This window comes from Biomphalaria glabrata, chromosome 8, assembly GCF_947242115.1.
Source record: "Biomphalaria glabrata chromosome 8, xgBioGlab47.1, whole genome shotgun sequence".
NCBI classification, from domain to species: Eukaryota; Metazoa; Mollusca; class Gastropoda; family Planorbidae; genus Biomphalaria; species Biomphalaria glabrata.
This window is the reverse complement of record NC_074718.1, coordinates 30,415,002-30,434,877: the sequence shown is the minus strand read 5'-3', so window position 1 is coordinate 30,434,877 and position 19,876 is coordinate 30,415,002. Positions and strand designations below refer to the sequence as shown.

Below are 19,876 nucleotides of genomic sequence, written 5' to 3'. Positions count from 1 at the left end.
GGATAACTTTTACTTATAGGGTCAACCTAAAAAACAATGACACAAAAAGAAAATGTGCCATATATAAATGTTGGACTTATTGTGGAGCTCACAAGCCTGGGGGGTTGTTTAGTTGCTACTCCCTGGCTGAACCTACATTGCTACTGATCCTGAACTGTATTGTGCATCTTACATTACTTTGTACACATCAGCTGTTTAGAGAAGGCTTACTGCAGTGTGGGTGCCAACATTCCAACCATAGAAAATGCCCAGGCTTTCATCTAATTTCTATACTAATCATAGTCGCTTTACAACCAATGGAGGCCATTAAACATTTCTTTGATGCATTAGGATGTGGGCTATATGGTTGGTTTCTGTACACTGATTTTTTTCTAAATCCATTCTTCCATTTCATACAAACTGGCTTCTATTTTATAAGAGACATTTAAATTTAATTGTAGGAAATGTAAAGTACAAATAGAGAGAAAACTTATTTGATCAGAATACAGGAATCCATTTTATTGGCAAAGATTTAATATTTTTTTATTGTGTATATATATATATATATACTCCACACCCCTCCGAAAAAAATTCATTTACCAAAAAAACATGAGCATTTTTTTTTTTAAAGCATTGGTTTTATTTACTTTAACTTTTTTTTTTTTTTTTTTTTTTTTTTTACCAATATGACTTCTAAGCTTTATGATAAGCCCATTTGCTGTCAGCCATTGGATATGAGTTTAATCTCAGCCTGCTGTCATCTCCTGCCTTCTGCTTGAGATTTGGACATAATAATTGTAATAATTCTGATGAAATGTCTAAAACTTCTAAAACATTTAAGTACCAGGTTGATTTCCAAGCATTACTAAAGGCTAAGAGGGGTAAATTTATGGACTCATTGTAGCAGTTTTACTTGCTTTCTGTTCAGGGCCATGATGAGCTGATCAAGCACATTGTGAAGGTCTGTGAAGAAGACTTGGCTTATCACAGCAAGCTTTATGAGGTCCAAGCGTCAGTATCTAAAGGCCTGAAAAAAATTGTTGATAAACTTTCAGAAGAAAAGCTCATCGACACAGAGACTATGAGAGATCTGGTTGGGGAGGAACTTGGGCTCAATGGAAGAATTTATGAAGCCGCTGTGAGATACTTACATGCTAAAGTAAGACTTTATAAGAAAGACTTCTGCAAAAAGAAATGTGTAAATAATGATTATAGTAATAGGCAAATAATTTAAGAAGCATGTTTTAAGATTATAGTAATAGTGAAAAAATATTTAGGCAACTCAGCATGTTTATGTATGTGTTTGTGTGTGTGACACCTAATTGTTATCTTGAAATAGCTTATTTCTATATAAAAAATGTTCACCATCTTCACAGCTACCTTTATAGATTGTAACTTTTCTGATATGATCTCGGCTACATCATTTCATAGATAAAGCTTACATTTTCTTTTTCCCTTGTTTTTGTGTTTGTGTCTCATAGGGCTAACTGCACTTTCTATCATATGTTTGTACTGTTGTCTTGGGTCCACCTACTTATCCATTCTCGTATTATGTTCAGCTTTGTTAGATAACATAAAATTGAAGGTTAATTTTTAAATTTGTAAGGATAAGTTTCAGGTCATGTTATTTGCATTCTATATGCAATCCATTACCTCCTAATGTCAGGTACCCTTTAGAGCTTGGTGGACTCAGAGGTGTCCTAAGGATACCGAGATTCAAGACACCAGTCTTCATCTAGATTTGAACTCGGGACTCCCGATTTGGAAGTCAAGCGCTTTATCACTCAACCACTTAGCCTCCCCCCCCCCCCCATATTATAGACCAATTTCAAAATGTCAATTAATTTCTTATTAGTACTATATTAGTAATATGAGTCAGATTATGAATTTGAAAAACAAATTTCTTGGAACAATCAATTTTTCAATATTTTTTAATGGTGATTTTCTGGTACTGCCTGGATTGAGATTTGTAAAATTAATCAAAGTTCATAGTAGTCTCCGAATAGTGTTTGCTCATGAATTTTCTAATGATGTGACACGTAAGCATCAGTATTGGTCTCTGACAGGCAAAAAGAAGGTTTGCGAGGTCAGTTGTCAGTGTCACCACCCCTTTAACTGATATCACAATTGGGTATATTGTAAATTAAGTAGATCTGCTTGATTATAATTATTATTGCTAGTATTATGTTGCAAATGAATTATTAAAACTTAAATGTACTACTCTGTGTATGTTAATATAAACATTTGACCAAGGATTTCTTCTCTCTACTTATCTTAGGTTTCTAATGTTTACAGAAGCATATTAGTTATATAGTGCCATCCAATGTTAACATTTAACGCTGTTTATTACAGGGCTGGCTGTTACATGTTCCAATGAAAAGAACCATCGTGGCAATAGACCTAAACTTTGCGCAATCTTTGGTGACAATGTCATCAGTTCTCTCCAATACAAAATCTGGGCAGAAAGTTCCCTGCATTGGAACAGAAACAAGAATTTGGAATAACATCACAGAAATCATACCTGATGCCAAATCTTTTCATAAAGAAAAGGTAAATATTTTTAGTCCAGCCAAGTAAAAAAGATATTTTGAAAATACTTTAATATAGACTGTTAGTTTTAGCCAGCTATACCTGGTATCTTAAGATACTTTTATGACATAATGCTTGTAATGTAATCATATCACACAAATAAAAAAAGAAGACACTAAAACTTTACAGTGTTTAAGAAAAATGGAATTTTGAATTCTTATTGCCTTTTTGAAATAACAGTGAAAGATAAATTTTTTACAATGGCATAATATTTAAAAAATCAAGTACATATACATATGCTCATAGATTTAACTAAGCCATTTTTACAACAAGATAAAAGATCAGTTTGAGTTACATCACAAAAACTAATTGAAGTTTTGACAATCTGAATACAATGTCATCATTGTGTTCATAACATTTGCAATGACTACTTATGGTTTACCAATAACATGTCATTTTTGTTTTTAACGTAAACATAACAGTTACTCATGAACAAATAGAAAATAAGTTGTTTTAAATAGTGCAGGATGTCTGCCTGGTTGAGTGGTATTCACTCCGGATTGACTATCAGTAGTTTTGAAGTTCCCTGGTTCAAACCCTGCTAAACAGTCATCCTGCAGGAGGTGTAGGCTAGGATGTAATTTTCTTCAGAATTAGAAGGAACATCCTAAATATGTAAAACATTTTTACAAAAACATTTATTCAATAGCTGAATATGGCCTACATTATCTTGGGTTGTTAACATTATTCAATCTTATAAGTAACATCCATAACATCTACAACATTTTATATTACCAGCACATCAAAATATGTATATAAATATACACTTTGTATACAATGGCATACAGTGACATTCATTAAAATAGTAAAAAGAAAACTAGGTCAAGTTTTATAGTTATTGAAAGACGAAAGCTCTACTTTTTCATTATTTCAAATGCAGTTGAAAAGGTATTGTCTATTTATTTCCATTGGATATACTTAACCATGGTTTTAATTGCCTTATTTATTTGTTTTTACTTTCAGTTAGAAATACTGAGCCACGTGTTAATGTTTATGGGTGTGATGGAGCTGAGGTATCTTCGAGAAAAAAAGAGTGACCCAATGTTTTGTTACTCCACTATAAAAAGCATAGGGGAGCTTCCCGTTGACTTGGTAAAACTCTTGAAACTGAGGATTGTTGTCATAATGAGCCTTTTATTTTTTATTGTCTTTTCATAAGTAGTGAACACACTTACCTTTTTTCAAAATAAAAATTGTGACACTTGTTTTTTTTTTCTTTTTCTGTATTGATTGAAGGTGCCGTAGTTGATATCATAGGGATTATTGTAGATGCTTTAACTGGGCCATATCACAATAAAAGGATAAGTTAAGATAGGCACAACATGGAAATTGTAGATGCTTTAACTGGGCCTTTATCACAATAAAAGGATAAGTAAAGATCGGCAGACCTTGAAAATCAGGTAAACTGATGTAGAAAAATAAGGGAAACAATTTGGTTTATAGTAAAAAAGATGGAAAACTTTTTTCAATACCAAAAGTGCAAAAAAACAAACAAACATAGTAGTTTAATTCTTGAATGCAAAAAAAAAAAAAAATTTTAATTATAACTATTTATATTCTACCAATATTATATTCTGCCAATTTAAAATGCATGTTTATGTCAAAGTGTGTCACATGTGTTGGCTTATTAAATGTGTGAAGTTGTATAGCTTAAGTAACTTAGTTTGGGAAGGTTAACATTCATTGGCCATGTCTAAGTGTTTATACCTTTGGAAAACAATAGAAACACTTTGGAAAGTTTATTACAGCAATGGACAAACTTACCCACTTGTGCTCTATGTTGCAAATTTGCTACAAAGTGAAAATTACATATTTTTCTTGAAAAAAAGTAGTACTACATATCTTGTAGACCCTGTAGGATGACATTAATCTTAAAAGAATTTTTTTAAAGATCTATTTCAAAATGTTCGCAATAGGGTTGATGAAAGCTTAAATTTTTTAATCAATAAAATGGTAAAGAAAAGTGAGGAATACATATTTGTTGTGAAACTTGCCCATGAATGTTTCTAGTGGCTATGAATTGGAAAAGGTCAACCACCACTATATATTTTTTTAATGTGACTTTTCTTTGAATATATTTTATCATTGCTATAACTACAACATTATTAGATTAATGTATATAATTTTCTCATCATGGCAGAAAAAGACTCTTGTAAATGACTTTCATATAAAATAGAATTACAACAATTATTAAAATGTTTTTACTATCCATCACAATGGTATCACAATTTGACATATTGATTTAATGCTATTTTGTTAAATCCAGACTGACTTCATCAAAAGTACCAATAAAGACACCATCCTGGTGGAGAGAGAATATTCTTTCCTTTACAGTTCCTGCAAAAATGTCTTGTCCATTATTGTGTCACGCAGCATCAGATTTGCAAGGCCTGTGGTCATCGGTCCAGACTGGTGTGTTTTTCAGAACGGTGCTGCTCAAACAACACTTTACATTCGTGGAGGTAAAATCAGGATGGGATAAACATTTCACTGATATGTCGAATGTTTATAACATGCAATATTTTAAAACTGAAAGTGGATTAATTAACAATAACTAGATTCCTATCTATCTTCTCCACTTAGTAAACTATTTATTTATCCTATATAATTAAAGGCAGTCTTGGTAGTAAACAAAAGCCAATTTCTGGAATTAAAAGAATTCGCCTCATATCAAGATATCTGTGTCACTTACCTATGCAATACTTTGATAAATTAGACAAAAAGAAAGAGACTTTAAGAGTGTATCATTTTACCCTATGTTTTGTACATGTGTTCTACTTTCTCAATCTTTTCTACCTCTCCTAGTGTTTTTTTCTATTTCTCTTTGAAAAGTTTGTCTTTTCTCTGCTTCTATACATTTCAGTAAACCATATGAAATCATTAAAATAGATACCGGGTATTTAAATAATGATTCTCCTTTGTTAACAGACTTCTGGTTTAGTAAACTATTTGAATTACCCTAAATGTACATTTTCTTACATTTTACAATAAAACTCAGTTAAATTAGAATATTCATAGTTTTTTTTCTAAATCATGGGGCTTTAAAATCATCATTGAAATTGTCATGGATTAAAGTAAACTACCCATAATTTTTTTTTCTAGAGCAATGTCTTAGGCTAGAAACTCGTTGCTACATGCCTGCTCAAAAAAGAGGTTGCATTGATAATGAAACACAGTTCCATATGCAGGAATATGCCTTCAATGTATTCTGTCTCTTCACTGACGTCATTGACTTTGTCATTGGTCGTCTGAAGCTGCTGGCCATCTTTACAGAAAAAGTGCCACCAAATATGGGTAATATTATTTAACTGATTGTTGTAGTCAATTGATTTTAATTGATAGATTGTATCTGGGTGTCAGTTTGTCCATTAATATCAGTGATCACTATAACTAAAAAATTTTTTGACCCAGCATTGGGTAATGATAAAATATATTCGAAGAAAAGTCACATTAAAAAAATATATAGTGGTGGTTGTCCTTTTCCAATACATAGCCACTAGAAACATTCATGGGCAGGTTTCACAACAAATATGTATTCCTCACTTTTCTTTACCATTTTATTGATTAAAAAATTTAAGCTTTCATCAACCCTCTGGGTCATTGGGTCTCTTTTGTGATAAGAAAGCTTAGAATCAGGTGGAATGATGCTTCCTGTATGATGTTGTCTGGTGTCCTATTCATTCTAAATACTTATTTTGTTCTACAATTTCTTTCCGCTTCCAAAGCTCCTACTGAAAATTTTGCCCCAGAATGAGAAGGTCAAATTCTGTGAATAACACAGTTCATAGAATAAAAAAATTCTGCAGGATTTGTATACAGATATTTTGAGGAAATAATAGATTTTCTGACTACAATATTTCTTTAAAAAAAATGTCTTGTCAGTTTTCTGTTGTTTTGCTATTTGATCAGTCTGTCATTAAAATGTACATATTCATAGTCTCTACTTCGTACATCCTTTACAACTCCTTTGCACAAGCAATATAAGGTGGTATATAAGTGTTTTTTTGATTTTTAGAATGATTGGCTTACATATTCAGGTTATTGTGAGTTTTTTTTTTTGTTTTTTTTTTTAATGTGCTATTGTAAAAAAAATTTGAATGAATACTTATGATCTTCTGAAAAATAGGGAAAACTATATGTTTCAAGACTCATCCATTTTTTTTCTTGTTATTACTTTTAAACAAGAAATCAGTGTTTTAAAAAAAAAACATGTATGTGTAAACTTAAAGAAACAAGTTCAAGAAATATTCTTCTTAAAATGTATTAAATCAATCTTAACATATTTTATAGAGTATATTTAATGTATATAATTCTATATGATATCATTTAGAACATTGCTTTAAAAAAATCTCACAATTTTTCAAACACAAATATGTTTAAGTTATATGATCTCATTAAGAATTTACTGAAGCATTTTTTCCTGTTTAAACCCATAATACTATTGTAGTTAACTGCTCCATTGGATGTATTCACAACTGGGGTCTGTCTGATGATGATTATAGACAGACTTTGTGCACTCTGTGTGGTCAGTGCTGTGAAAATGGCAGAAACTGTCCATTTAATGGTTTAGAGGGAGAATACCAGCACCAGTGTGGGTGTGATACTGTGGTAACAGGATGTGAGGATTGTGGGATATGTCAAGAGTGTGCTGACTTCATGTGGGTAAGCATGAAATTTGTTGGTTTTGTTTTTTTTAAGTAAAAATCTTATTGCTCTCATTGTGGCTTATGACAGTAAAAAAATACTGTTAACTTTTTTTTTTTTTTAGTTATAGTAACAAGTAAAATTTATTTGAGAATTCTACTTGTTACTTAAATGTGAATCCAGTCAAATCATGTCATTGCACCTAAGAATGTTTAGTCTTATGAGTTCCGAACAAATCAGAGGGGAAATAATGAGATTCATAAAATATAAATATATCCCATAAGCTAGACTAGACTCTTGTGAACAAAAGGCAAGGGGACTTAACTAAGAAATCTATTGAAGAAGGATTGAGGAAAATGAGTTTGCTGTAAGAGAGTTATTTTTAAACACTTTGTTTGTTTATTCTGACCTAGTCCATTGAGTCCTATTTGAGGCCAAATCTTGAAGTAGCAAGTTATGGTAAGCTGAGGAGCAGCCAGTTCATCTCTCTCAATGCCACAACATATGATGAAGTGGAATTTACTAACCTTGGAGTAGATCAAGCACCAATTTGTTTGAAGGGGTAATAGTAGATGAAACTTCTTCAATACACTTTTTTTTTTATTTGCATACAGTATTATGCGATATAACTGTTTATTTCATGTTCATGTACTATTTGCATGAAACAGATGACCTTAACAGCATTTGCCCCATAGATTGCAAGGTCTGAAAGGGAAACTTTACTTTTACTTTACATGAACTTATATGCTAGAGGCCAACAAATAATGTTGTTTGATGCTTAATATATAGCTCACACTGAACAATGATGGACCTGAGCTTGAAAGCCCATCTGCTGCCTTTTACTGCTGTACTGCTGAAATACATCTTTTTTTCATTCTCTTCTCTCATAATTTATAGACATTTCTTCCAAACAGACGATAATTACATCCTATGTGTATCCATTAGTTAATCTAATCGTGTATGTTAATTATAGACTGCTAATATTATAATGAATAGATCCAGCACATTTCACTCTTTGAGTTCAGAAGTATAAACTGTTTTTACGCCTCCTAAATGACACAGTTGTCCGAATGGGGTGGGTTTGGGCAAACAACTGTGTATGCCTGGAGAGCGACGAAGGGGCAGTGGCAGGAGGAGGGTTAGAGAGTCGGTGTGCATGCGTGGTGTCCCACATAGTTGGGAGACGTAGAGAATTATACATACAGATTTACAGTTCCTTATATAAGCATGTTTGAGCTTCATAAAAAAATTATTCATTTGCCTTTTAGGAGTGATCAGGCTGGTATCATCACCAAAATGTTTCCGTCTTCTGCTACAGAACTTCCATCTCTTGAGAGTTTAGAGCAGCACATGAAACAATTGGAAACCTCTGTAATGAATTTTTTGTTTGTTTTGGGTTTTTATTTCTTTTGTTATGACCATTTTTTAAAAGGATATTATAGCAATAAAGATTTGTAATGAAAAGCACTGCATACAGTATTCTGTGTCCATATGTATTTAGCTTAATAGAATTAGGCTAATAATATATAATATAGGAATCTATTTCAATTTCTCCATTTATATAAAAAAAATATTTTCAAATGATTGTTTTCTTTTGTTCAGTAGTATTGCTATTGCTATTTTTATGTATATAAATATACTTTTCAATATTTTATTAAATTGTAGGGCTACATGAATACTAAATTGATGAGTTTCAACCAAGGAGATACAGTGAAAATAAAACTGGAACTTATAAAGGTTAGTGCTGCTTTCTTCTATACTAATGAGGGCAAAATGATGCCTGAAAAGATCCTTATAGCACTTCATTATGTCATCTTTCTTTAAGTTCTCTAAAAAAAAGGTCACCTTTAGTGAACGCTGAAGGGGTCCAACCCAGTGCACTATCGAAAAGTAAGTAGTGCTTCTACATTTTCTACACTGGCCTGTAGCAGAACTTGGTCATTTAAAAGGTAGCCTTGCCATTGTCTTCTCATTACGGAGCAGAGGCACCTTTTATGGAAGCATTCAAGGAGTTTTACAAACGGTAAAACTACCAAACATATTCAAATCTAATGCTTTGATTTTTTTCTTATCATTTGATGAGTTTACTGACATGCTTTTATGATTCAAAGCTTGCCATTGAATAAACCAAAGCTATTTTCTATTTTTAACATTCATAGCATTATCATTCTTTTTGTTCTTATGTTCACATTTCTTGATGTATTGAATGATAGTTATTTACTTGTACAACATTCTTTTTTTTTTAAATACTCAGAGGGACCCTAAAACTGTTGTACAAATGGAAGAAGACATGCACCTTGAGATAACTCCAGTCTACTTTACCTGCATCTGTCGTGAGGTTACAATCTGGCATGATACTGGCATTTTAGTGTTAGTCTCAGAATTATTTTTGATTAAATATTTTTTTTTAGTGACTAGTTAATCCAAAGAAAAGGTATTGAATGAAATAACTTTAAGAAATAAAATTCAAAAACATTTTTACATAAATTCGTTCACTATAGCTGCGAAATGTGACTTTGGATACATTGACATACATTTTAATACTTCCATTCATTTGTCACGCACATCTAACATGTGCTGTGTAAACATACTATGATTGGACAGGCAAGATGAAGCCCTATATGGGGGATATTAAACATACAAACATACAATAATAATAAGTTTATTGAGCCCTTGAATTCACTCTTATAATATATAGATCTCTGTGGCATTTTACGTCTCGAGAGATGATCTTTTCCCTTGGCAACTTCTTGTGTGACTAAAGAGGCCAAACCTTGAAACACAGCTGCGATCGCAGGTTGGGCATATGTGATCACCAGGCGCCATTGCATTATCACCCTTCTTTCTGCTTCTGTAGTGTATGGCATCTGCAATTCGAGACCCTTCATTTATGCTCTCTCTTCATTTAGATTTATCCAGTGCTACTTTTTACTAGCTGTTAGTGTCGATTTTGAAGAGCTTCACGTCGCGTTTGCATACATCCGTATAACGTAAAAGTGGCAACCAGCGGCTCTCCTGCTTTCTATTAGATTGCTGTATATCTATTATAATAATTTCTAGACTCTAGATTTAAATATATATATAAATATATGCCTACAAGCTAATGTTTTTATTTTAAAAAATGGATTTCAATAGCTCCATTCATACTATTTTTACATTCAAATTCGTTTACTTATAACATTATTATTTGGTATTATATTATCTGTGACTGTATCAGTGATACACAAATTAAGACCCACGGGTAATATATGGCTAGTAAATAAATAAATAAGATCAACACTCATAAATAATTAAATAAAGAAAGAAATAAGATTAATTCACATAATTCTTGTCACATCGCAATAAGAAGATTTTAGAAGCTTCTCAATGAGGTATTTATTTATTCCTATAGATACACAAGCCAGTCACAACAAGTACCTGTTGGTCAGTTCATTAGTGCTTCACCATTGACTCCAGAATGCAACTCATTTTCATTTGGTAGGTTTATTAAATCTTATCTTATCTTATATAATACAGACGTTACTTCAAAAAAGAAGATGATTACGTCCTACGCGTCATGCATTTAGTCATGCATATTAACCAATGACTTAAATTCAGCCAAGTCACTGGTTTTCCTGGCTAGCTCAGGCAACCCATTCCATGCTCTAATAGCACTAGGGAAGAAGGAGTGTTTGTACAAATTTGTCCTAGCATATGGGACGAGGAATGTGCCTTTATCTTTGTGTCTTTCAGAGTATTTTATTAAATTTTGTATTTGAAGATTATGGTTCAGTGTTTTATGTATGATTGCTACTTTACTTTTGAGCCTTCTGTCCTGAAGGCTTTCTAAGTTTAGTGATTTTACTAAAGGTGTTACTCTAGTCAAATGTGAATATTCGTTTGTTATGAATCTTACTGCTCTATTTTGTGTCTGTTCCAGTTTTTTAATGTTTTCTTGAGTTGAGGGGTCCCAAACGGAGGATGCATATTCTATTATTGGCCTAACCAAGGTTAAATAACATTTTAGTTTTATGTTCTTATTTGATTTATAGAAATTTCTTTTAATAAATCCTAATGCTTTGTTTGATTTTTTTGTAGTTTCATCAATATGTGGATTCCATGACAGTTTTTCATTTATTATAACACCTAGGTATTTTGCGTTTTTAGTCTGTGTTACTGGTTTGCCATGAATAAGATAAGTGGAATTAATTTGTTTTAGTTTTTTTGTTACTCTTAACAACTGACATTTTTCTGGGTGGAAAGACATGCTCCAATTTGATTCCCATTTCTGTAATTCATCTAATTCTCTTTGTAAAATATCTGTGTCCTGTGTTGTTTTTATTGTTCTATATATTATGCAATAGTCTGCAAATAATCTGACTTTTGTTCCTGAAGTAATGCAGTTTGGTAAATCATTTATGTAAATCGAACTTATTTGTCTTCCTTATTTCTCCATTACTGAAGTTTTTCTAGAAATCTTAACTTTTCTCTTATGCAATGTATTCTGTTTAATAGTAATGAGATAATAATTTTATAATTAATGATAATTGTTTTCAAAACGTGCTGTATTAAAGTAAGTTGATGTCCAATTTAATAAAAATTAATTTTCACCTATAAAAAAATATATTTCTTAAAAATTGCCAATCAACAATGACAGTAATTATAGTTGTTTTTCTTGTAGAAATCATTTCTCCTGGAGATCATGGCTACATAGCTATTGGTGTTTGTCCTAAAAGATATCAAAAAGACAGACAACCAGGCTGGAACAGCGGGTCCTATGGCTACCATGCTGATGATGGAGGGTAATTTAACTGTAACTGATGATATAAAACTATTATATTACAATCAATAATATCTTAAATACATTTTCTTAGTAAAAGAAGCATATTATTTTTAGACAAGATATTGAGCTATTCAGGTCAACTGGCAGGTTTTTGGTATTTTTTAATAATACAACGATGAGGTCAAAATAGCTACATGATATTTGTAAGAATAAAAAACTGCAACCTATGAGACAGCTGTGGGCCCCGCACTTTCATAGGACCCGCACTAATTCTAGTTGAAATTTTTAAGATTAAATCATTTTATAACTTATAACAGATTTCCCGCGGTCTCCTGTTTTACCAGGAGCTCCTGGAAATCTCCTGAAATTCCAAAATATACTTTAAAAGTCCTGGATATTTCCAGAAATTTCCAGAAATTATTAAAATATTTTGAAAACTCATAAAAATCTCTTGAAATATGGGGACAAAAATTGTCATTTTGGGGTGTCATTCAATATGGAAAATGTTAATCCTAGGCGCGATAAAAAAAAGCATTATACAATACCCATAAGTGTGAAATCTGGTGAAAGAAACTTCTCGGTCCTCAAACTAATGAAGAATTACTTGAGGTCAACAATTCTTGAAGATAGAAACATTTGGTAATTCTTGCTACTGAGCATGATCTATGTAGGAAACAGAATTTTTAAGATATACTGTATGACTTCTGTACTCTCAAGGCTCGTAAAGTAATTCTGTACGTACGTAGTAAAGAATGAATAAAATGCAAATACAAATTTATTTTCTAATACAAACTCTTAATTTTCACTTATTATCTGTATCCCTACCCAAACTGGGCCCCGCAAAATCCATTTCGCTTAGGACCCACAATGGTTAAGTCCGGCCCTGCTATTTAGTGATAGGTGAATACAGAGTAGATTACTTCTTCTTCCCCCCCCCCCCACCCCCCCCGGCCCCATTTTTTTGCCACTAAAGTTACGTGGGGTAACTCTAGTCCGACTAGCAGAAATAAAAGAGTGATCTTTCCATTACTTCTTGGTGTCAGGAATGTTTGAGCCATGAAGAGAATTATATACATTGATAATAAAAATAGCTTATTGCATTTTTTAAGCTAAAAAAATTAATTAATTAAAAAAAATATATATTTTGTACCATAATTTATTTATTTTTTTTTTTTTTTTTAAAGCATCTTTTCTGGCACGGGTTTTGCATCTGAACATGGAGAGACATGCACAGTTGGTGATGTGATGAAATGTGAAGTAGACTTTGAGAATCAGTGGCTTCTTTTCTATAAAAATGGCAAAATGGTATTAAAATTTAAAAAAAAAGAAAGAAAGAATTTTTCACACCACACTAGCCCAGTGTTTTGTCTAAATTCAGATCTTTTACCAATTTATCCAATTGTCATAGATACCTGAACACCAATATCTCATTACCAAGTCACAGGTCTCTATGATGTGACTATTAGCTATTGGTCTCTACTGCCAACAGGTTTTTCTTCTTCTTCTTCGTTCTCATTTCACATGTCAGAAGGTTCAGATCAGTCATCCTATATCTGAGATGAACTGCACAGTGGTTTCCAGATTGGCAGTTCTCTGTATGGTTTTTGTTCTATAGGAAGGTTTTGGGGCCAGAGTCTTGTTCAGGCCTCTTGATATAGTATGCAGCTTTGAAGAAGATGGTCAGCATTCTCTAGTGATGCTACACATGGGCAGGTTTCATTTGTCCCAGCTTTAAGCTTCCAGAACATATGTTCTCTCATTCTGTTGTGTCTGGAGTCAAAAAATTATGCGTTGGTCATGTCGAGATAGCTTATAAATAGGTGTCCTTTCTTTTGTAATTGGGATGAGAGTTGGTCCAGTTCTCATTTATTTTACTCTCTATTATTTTTATCATTTCTTCTGGGTAGAGAGAGATATTCATTTGTTTGTTCTTTCTTCCCTCTTAGGCCAGTAAATCTGCTTTTTCATTGCCTTCTAGTTCAATGTGGCTGGGATCCATTGAAGAACAGTTTCCTAGCTGTAGATGTTAAGATTTAAAAGGTTGTGACATCGCAGGTCAGTTTTGAGACTTTCTATAAAGAATTGTCTCATTTGATGGCATTCTGAAGCAGTCAGATTATCAGTGTGCCAGTTACTGCTCTAGAATGGATGACATCTGCATTCTATGACCAGCTTAGAGATGGAAAGGGCTTGCAAGAAAACAAGACAATCAAATCATCTTTTAAAGTATTTAAAACTAACAGTGCTTTCTGTTAGATTGTAGCTTAACTCTTTCTCTCTGTAATTATTTTTCCATGTTTTGGAAGAAATTCTTCATTTTGCTCATACTATTTCACTACCCTGTTATGATTGGGCTTCAATAGCTTCATTGTTTGTTATCAGAAACTGTTGTTTTTGGTATAGAATTAAAGGAAATGCATGTTCTTTTTATATAATTCAAAGTCAAGTTTAAAAAAGTAAACATAACTTAATTAAATGAGGTCATAATCAACGATTAGGAGAGAAAGAGTTAAGTCCTGTTTCTTTTGGTACTGTCATAAGTCTTACTAAAATAAACAAAATAAGTTTAATCAGAGAATCCTGAGTAGAACATACACACATATAGAATTATATAGTCTCACTGTTTCCATGATGTGTTTCCAAGGCGTAGACTAATATAGTCTCACTGTTTCTATGATGTGTTTCCAAAGCATAGAATTATATAGTCTCACTGTTTCCATGATGTGTTTCCAAGGCACAGAATTATGTAGTCTCACTGTTTCCATGATGTGTTTCCAAGGCGTAGACTTATATAGTCTCACTGTTTCTATGATGTGTTTCTAAGGCATAGACTTATATAGTCTTACTGTTTCCATGATATGTTTCCAAGGCATAGAATTATCTAGTCTCACTGTTTCCATGATATGTTTCCAAGGCATAGAATTATATAGTCTCACTGTTTCCATGATATGTTTCCAAGGCACAGAATTATATAGTCACACTGTTTCCATGATATGTTTCCAAGGCATAGAATTATATAGTCTCACTGTTTTCATGATGTGTTTCCAAGGCACAGAATTATATAGTCACACTGTTTCCATGATGTGTTTCCAAGGCACAGAATTATCTAGTCTCACTGTTTCCATGATGTGTTTCCAAGGCACAGACTTATATAGTCTCACTGTTTCTATGATGTGTTTCCAAGGCGTAGACTAATATAGTCTCACTGTTTCTATGATGTGTTTCCAAGGCACAGAATTATATAGTCTCACTGTTTCTATGATGTGTTTCCAAGGCGTAGACTTATATAGTCTCACTGTTTCTATGATGTGTTTCCAAGGCGTAGACTAATATAGTGTCACTGTTTCTATGATGTGTTTCCAAGGCACAGAATTATATAGTCTCACTGTTTCTATGATGTGTTTTCAAGGCACAGAATTATATAGTCTCATTGTTTCTATGATGTGTTTTCAAGGCACAGAATTATATAGTCTCACTGTTTCCATGATGTTTCCAAGGCACAGAATTCTATAGTCTCACTGTTTCTATGATGTGTTTTCAAGGCACAGAATTATATAGTCTCATTGTTTCTATGATGTGTTTTCAAGGCACAGAATTATATAGTCTCACTGTTTTTATGATGTGTTTCCAAGGCACAGAATTATCTAGTCTCACTGTTTCCATGATATGTTTCCAAAAAAAAAAGTTTTTGCTTTGCATAAATTAAAGTTTTTATAGAGGTTTTTTGCATTCTCAATTCATATTGAGCATGTGTCTTTAAAATGGATAACATTAGATTATGATTTATGAGTCTGTGATAATTCATCATTGGAAAAAAACTGTATTAAGACCAAAAACTTGTTTGTGAGAACTACCTTGGTTTAGGAAGGAAGAGAACTTGTTGGTTTTAAGTAGTGTGATGTATAGTGGGTATTAAGCTAGGTTGTTATTCCCATGAGCAATGCTTGGATTTGGGATAAATTTCAGACTTCATGTTCTTATATGTTTGATGAGGAAAAATTAGAAAAACAATGTAAAAGATTATGCAACATCGGAAGCCTTATTCCAAATACTTAAAAATATAAAAATTGGCATGACTTGGGAATAGAACCTAGCTGTATGGCATAATCATGAATCATTTAAATTTTTAAAACTTGATAAATGTTAGTGTTCTTATAGTTATTTTTTAACTTAAGATTTTTTTTCTTAATGTGATTTTTAGATTCACACAATTGAAAGAGTAAGAAACTTTGGCAACTTTCATGCTGCCGTTGGTTTCCATTCATTTGGAGAAGTTGTTCGACTCTTAGAAAAAGAACCTTGGCAGCAGAATGAAGAAGAAGAGGTTAGTTTTAGCAGCTGTTGACATTAAAGTATAAGTTTTTAGAATGAAGAAGAGGTTATGCTAGGTCTACACTTCACAGAAATATATATTAGCTAGGTCTTCACTTCACACAAATATACATTAGCTAGGTCTTCACTTCACACAAATATACATTAGCTAGGTCTACTCACTCACATAAATATATGTAGTGGGGTGGATACTTGTTCTGGCCACCCTGATATATCCACATGACCTTTTTCCTCTAGATGGCTGCGGTAAAAAGGCAAAACAACGTAGACATTTCCATTCTACCGACATCTCTTGTCACTTTAGTGACTGTATGCTAGTGGACCTCCTTGTCTCTACTCCCTTTTTGTGCCTTGTTCTACAGCATGTGTTTTCATGTACAATAACGGATCTAAATCCGCCTATGAGTTGCCTTTGTCAGTTTATTTTCTTCTGTGCCAAACCCACCACATATATATTAGCTAGGTCTTCACTTCACATAAATGTATAATAGCTAGGTCTGCTATCAATTAAGGAAAACTTTTGCCTGTCAATCCTCCATCCCCGAACAAAAAAAAATATTTGGCATCCCCTTGCTCAGCTTGGAGGGAAGGGGAGTACTGTAAGCTCCTCAAAATATGTTCCTGGAGGGTTTTAATAAAAGATAAACACTGAGAGACTTATAATTATGACACATTTTCCATTTTTCTTTGCATATTTATATATATTTAAAATATATTTGGAATCCAATTTTTAGGTTTTGAATGTTCATTTATGTTATTTTTTTTAATAAGGGGTGTTTCATAGATAATTTCTAAGTCTTTTATTTACTAGCATAGGTTATTTTGCAGTTAGTAGTGGAATGATTGTAGGTGTCCCACTATCTTTCTAACTCTAGCTCCCCCAGTAAGTCTGTATTGGAACCCCTAGCTGAGCATTTTCCAACAGAATTTCATTCTACTGTTAAGTTCCATTGGAGCTGAAAGATTTTCCAACATCCTGAAATCCAGAATTTTTCTTCATTCTCATTATGAAATTGAAGGAATTCAGACAAACAGTACTATATCTGAGATAAACTGTGTAGTGGTTTCTATATCTGAGATAAACTGTGTGGTGGTTTCTATATCAGAAAGTTATCTATGCAATTTGTTTTCTTAAAGGTTGTACTGAGGACAATATTTTGTTTAAGACTGTTGATAACAAATGTAGCACGGAAGATTTCATTCTTGACTAGGGATTAAATTCAGATGCTAACAATCAAAACTGTGTTTGATTCAGTAACCAGACATCTCTTAGTTCAACTTTTAATAATAACCAGACAGCTCTTAATTCAAGTTTTGATAATGCATACCTCATTTTACATTACACACATCACTATTTTTATTACAATTCTAAATTAAAATCTACATGCTTTACCTTTTTTAATAGCTAAACTTAAAAGTTAAATTGTGATGAACATTTGTTTTTTCAGAATGATCTTCCATCAGCTTTTGATTCTTACAAATATGGAAATATGTGCATTAGGTAACTAACTTTTTGATAAAGAAATAAATAATTGAACTAAGGTATATTTGTACATATGAAACTGAAAAAATATAATTTATTGCATAGGTGATTTCTGTGTCCTAGGTAGGTAATTTTTTTATGCTGTATGAATAGGTAAAAGAAAAAATGAGATTCTAGATGTCAGATGAATTTCCAACAAAAGAAAAAAACGGATTAAAAAAAATTAAAATGCAGATATTTTTTTTATATAGCAAAGCAAAGTTTTAGTCTGGTAGCTTTTTCTTGTGATAATTATTGATTATGCAAATTTAAAAGTAGTATTTAATTCTTCTGTTATAACTATATTTAATTGAGGTATGACTATAATTATTTACATGATTGCATTTTTTTTATTATAGTCCTGGTAAAACACTGTTCATGCACAGTATCAAAAAAAAACTTCGATCTTGGCTCATGATCAATAATCCTAGCAAAAGCATAGTGGGATACCGGGTCAGTTGAGTTGAATATTACTTTGCACCTTTAAATATTTTATACTTCTTTTTTATTGTATCTACATTTTGTAAACAAAGTTGTTGTTTTTTTTCTTGACTACAATATTTTTTTTTCTGCAACAGATTTTCCCAGATGAAGCAGTAAGAAATGCTATTGGTTACTTAGAGCCCAACAAATGTGTTGCTTTCAGGTTGGCACTAGACCTAACCAAATGTAAGAACTTATTAAAAAGTAAATGTGACATGCTTTTTTAGATGCCATATTCATATATTACTTTTTATGAAAAAGAATTTAAAAAAAAACATCCTGGTCACCATGTTTTCTTACTACATTTTAAAGTAAAACTTAGTTAAAAAAAAATGTTGTTTTTTTTTGTGTTAATTTTTTTTTATACTTACTAAATCTTTTTCTTGAACTGTTTCTTCTGTCTTTAAAATTTGTTATTTAAAAAAATTTCTATTTTGCAATGAAAATAATTGATATTTCTTTATAGTTTTCAAATAAAATATTTTGTATACCAGTACATAAAACACATAAAACATATTTTAAACCGCTTACTTTTGCTTGATGATGGAAAGCAGCTTTGAAATCAAATATTATTTTTTATCCTAATTTAAAAAGGTTCTAGTCATAAAATATTAAACTTGTAAATTGGTTAAATAAATTGAGAATATTGCATCATAAGTAATAATGCCACCATTTAAATAATTTCATTTGACAGTTGAAAATGTGCCTAATGTTGACGTGCACTGGTTTCTGTTGGAGTCCACTCGAGATTATGCTGGGGTAGATATTGCTGCCATTTACAAATCTACAACAGCAGAAAGCCTATTTAAGCACAGGTCTGTAGGCATTTTTATTTATACATAGAAGCATGATCCATCAAGTACTGGTTGTGTGTCTTTGTGTATGTTGCTCATTGTTTTAGTTGTAATGATTAGGTGAACTAGTGTAGTTAAACTGAAGGTTCATTTTTTTTTGTACCAATAAATTTTATTATCTTTTTAATTCCAAATTTTACCTTTACCTATCCCTTAGTCTGTTGTAACGTTGGGAGGCCATGCAAGATTTGTCAACTGTCTTTTTCCATTCCTCTCTGTCTTTTGCCTTAGTTAGAACCTTTTTCAATGGCAGGCTCGTCCATTCTTTTATGTTGTCTTCCCATCGCTTTTTCTGTGTCTCTTCTTCTTTTCCTGGTACTGTTCCCTGAAGGAAGGTCTTTAAAGGGTGAAAAGCTTACTAGTTTCAGTAGTTTCACAGAGATATTGTCGCAAATGAGGGAACAAAACCTGAACTACTGGCCCAAATCGCACAGTCCACAGCAGCACTTTCAAAACTTAAAATGATTTTGAAACACAAAGACATTCTTCTTGTCGTCAGGTCAAGAGGGCTACATAATAAACAATGGGAGTTAGTCCAAAACGACGCTCTCCATTCAATTAGATCTCTACTATACACTGCTACAAACATGACGCCTCATGAAAGACTATTTTCCTGGGGTGTCTCTCTACCAACCTGGCTATCTACTCCAGGGCATGTCCTGATGAGAAAGCATGCAAGGCAAAGCAAATATGATCCACTGGTAGATGAAG

General features: G+C 32.3%; 1 protein-coding gene across 1 annotated transcript in view; it reads left to right on the top strand.

Annotated features, from left to right (window-relative positions):
- The window catches only part of LOC106054655 (uncharacterized), a 91,980-nt gene that overhangs the window by 16,797 nt on the left and 55,307 nt on the right, over positions 1–19,876 (top strand). The window contains exons 24-41 of the mRNA XM_056037857.1: positions 908–1,138; positions 2,332–2,529; positions 3,532–3,660; positions 4,835–5,030; positions 5,671–5,862; positions 7,016–7,230; positions 7,626–7,774; positions 8,481–8,583; positions 8,878–8,949; positions 9,467–9,582; positions 10,604–10,689; positions 11,873–11,993; positions 13,159–13,279; positions 16,176–16,298; positions 17,755–17,807; positions 18,188–18,281; positions 18,407–18,497; positions 19,006–19,126. Coding sequence (XP_055893832.1) covers positions 908–1,138; positions 2,332–2,529; positions 3,532–3,660; positions 4,835–5,030; positions 5,671–5,862; positions 7,016–7,230; positions 7,626–7,774; positions 8,481–8,583; positions 8,878–8,949; positions 9,467–9,582; positions 10,604–10,689; positions 11,873–11,993; positions 13,159–13,279; positions 16,176–16,298; positions 17,755–17,807; positions 18,188–18,281; positions 18,407–18,497; positions 19,006–19,126 — 2,411 coding nt within the window. The remainder of the gene's footprint in view (positions 1–907; positions 1,139–2,331; positions 2,530–3,531; positions 3,661–4,834; positions 5,031–5,670; positions 5,863–7,015; positions 7,231–7,625; positions 7,775–8,480; positions 8,584–8,877; positions 8,950–9,466; positions 9,583–10,603; positions 10,690–11,872; positions 11,994–13,158; positions 13,280–16,175; positions 16,299–17,754; positions 17,808–18,187; positions 18,282–18,406; positions 18,498–19,005; positions 19,127–19,876) is intronic.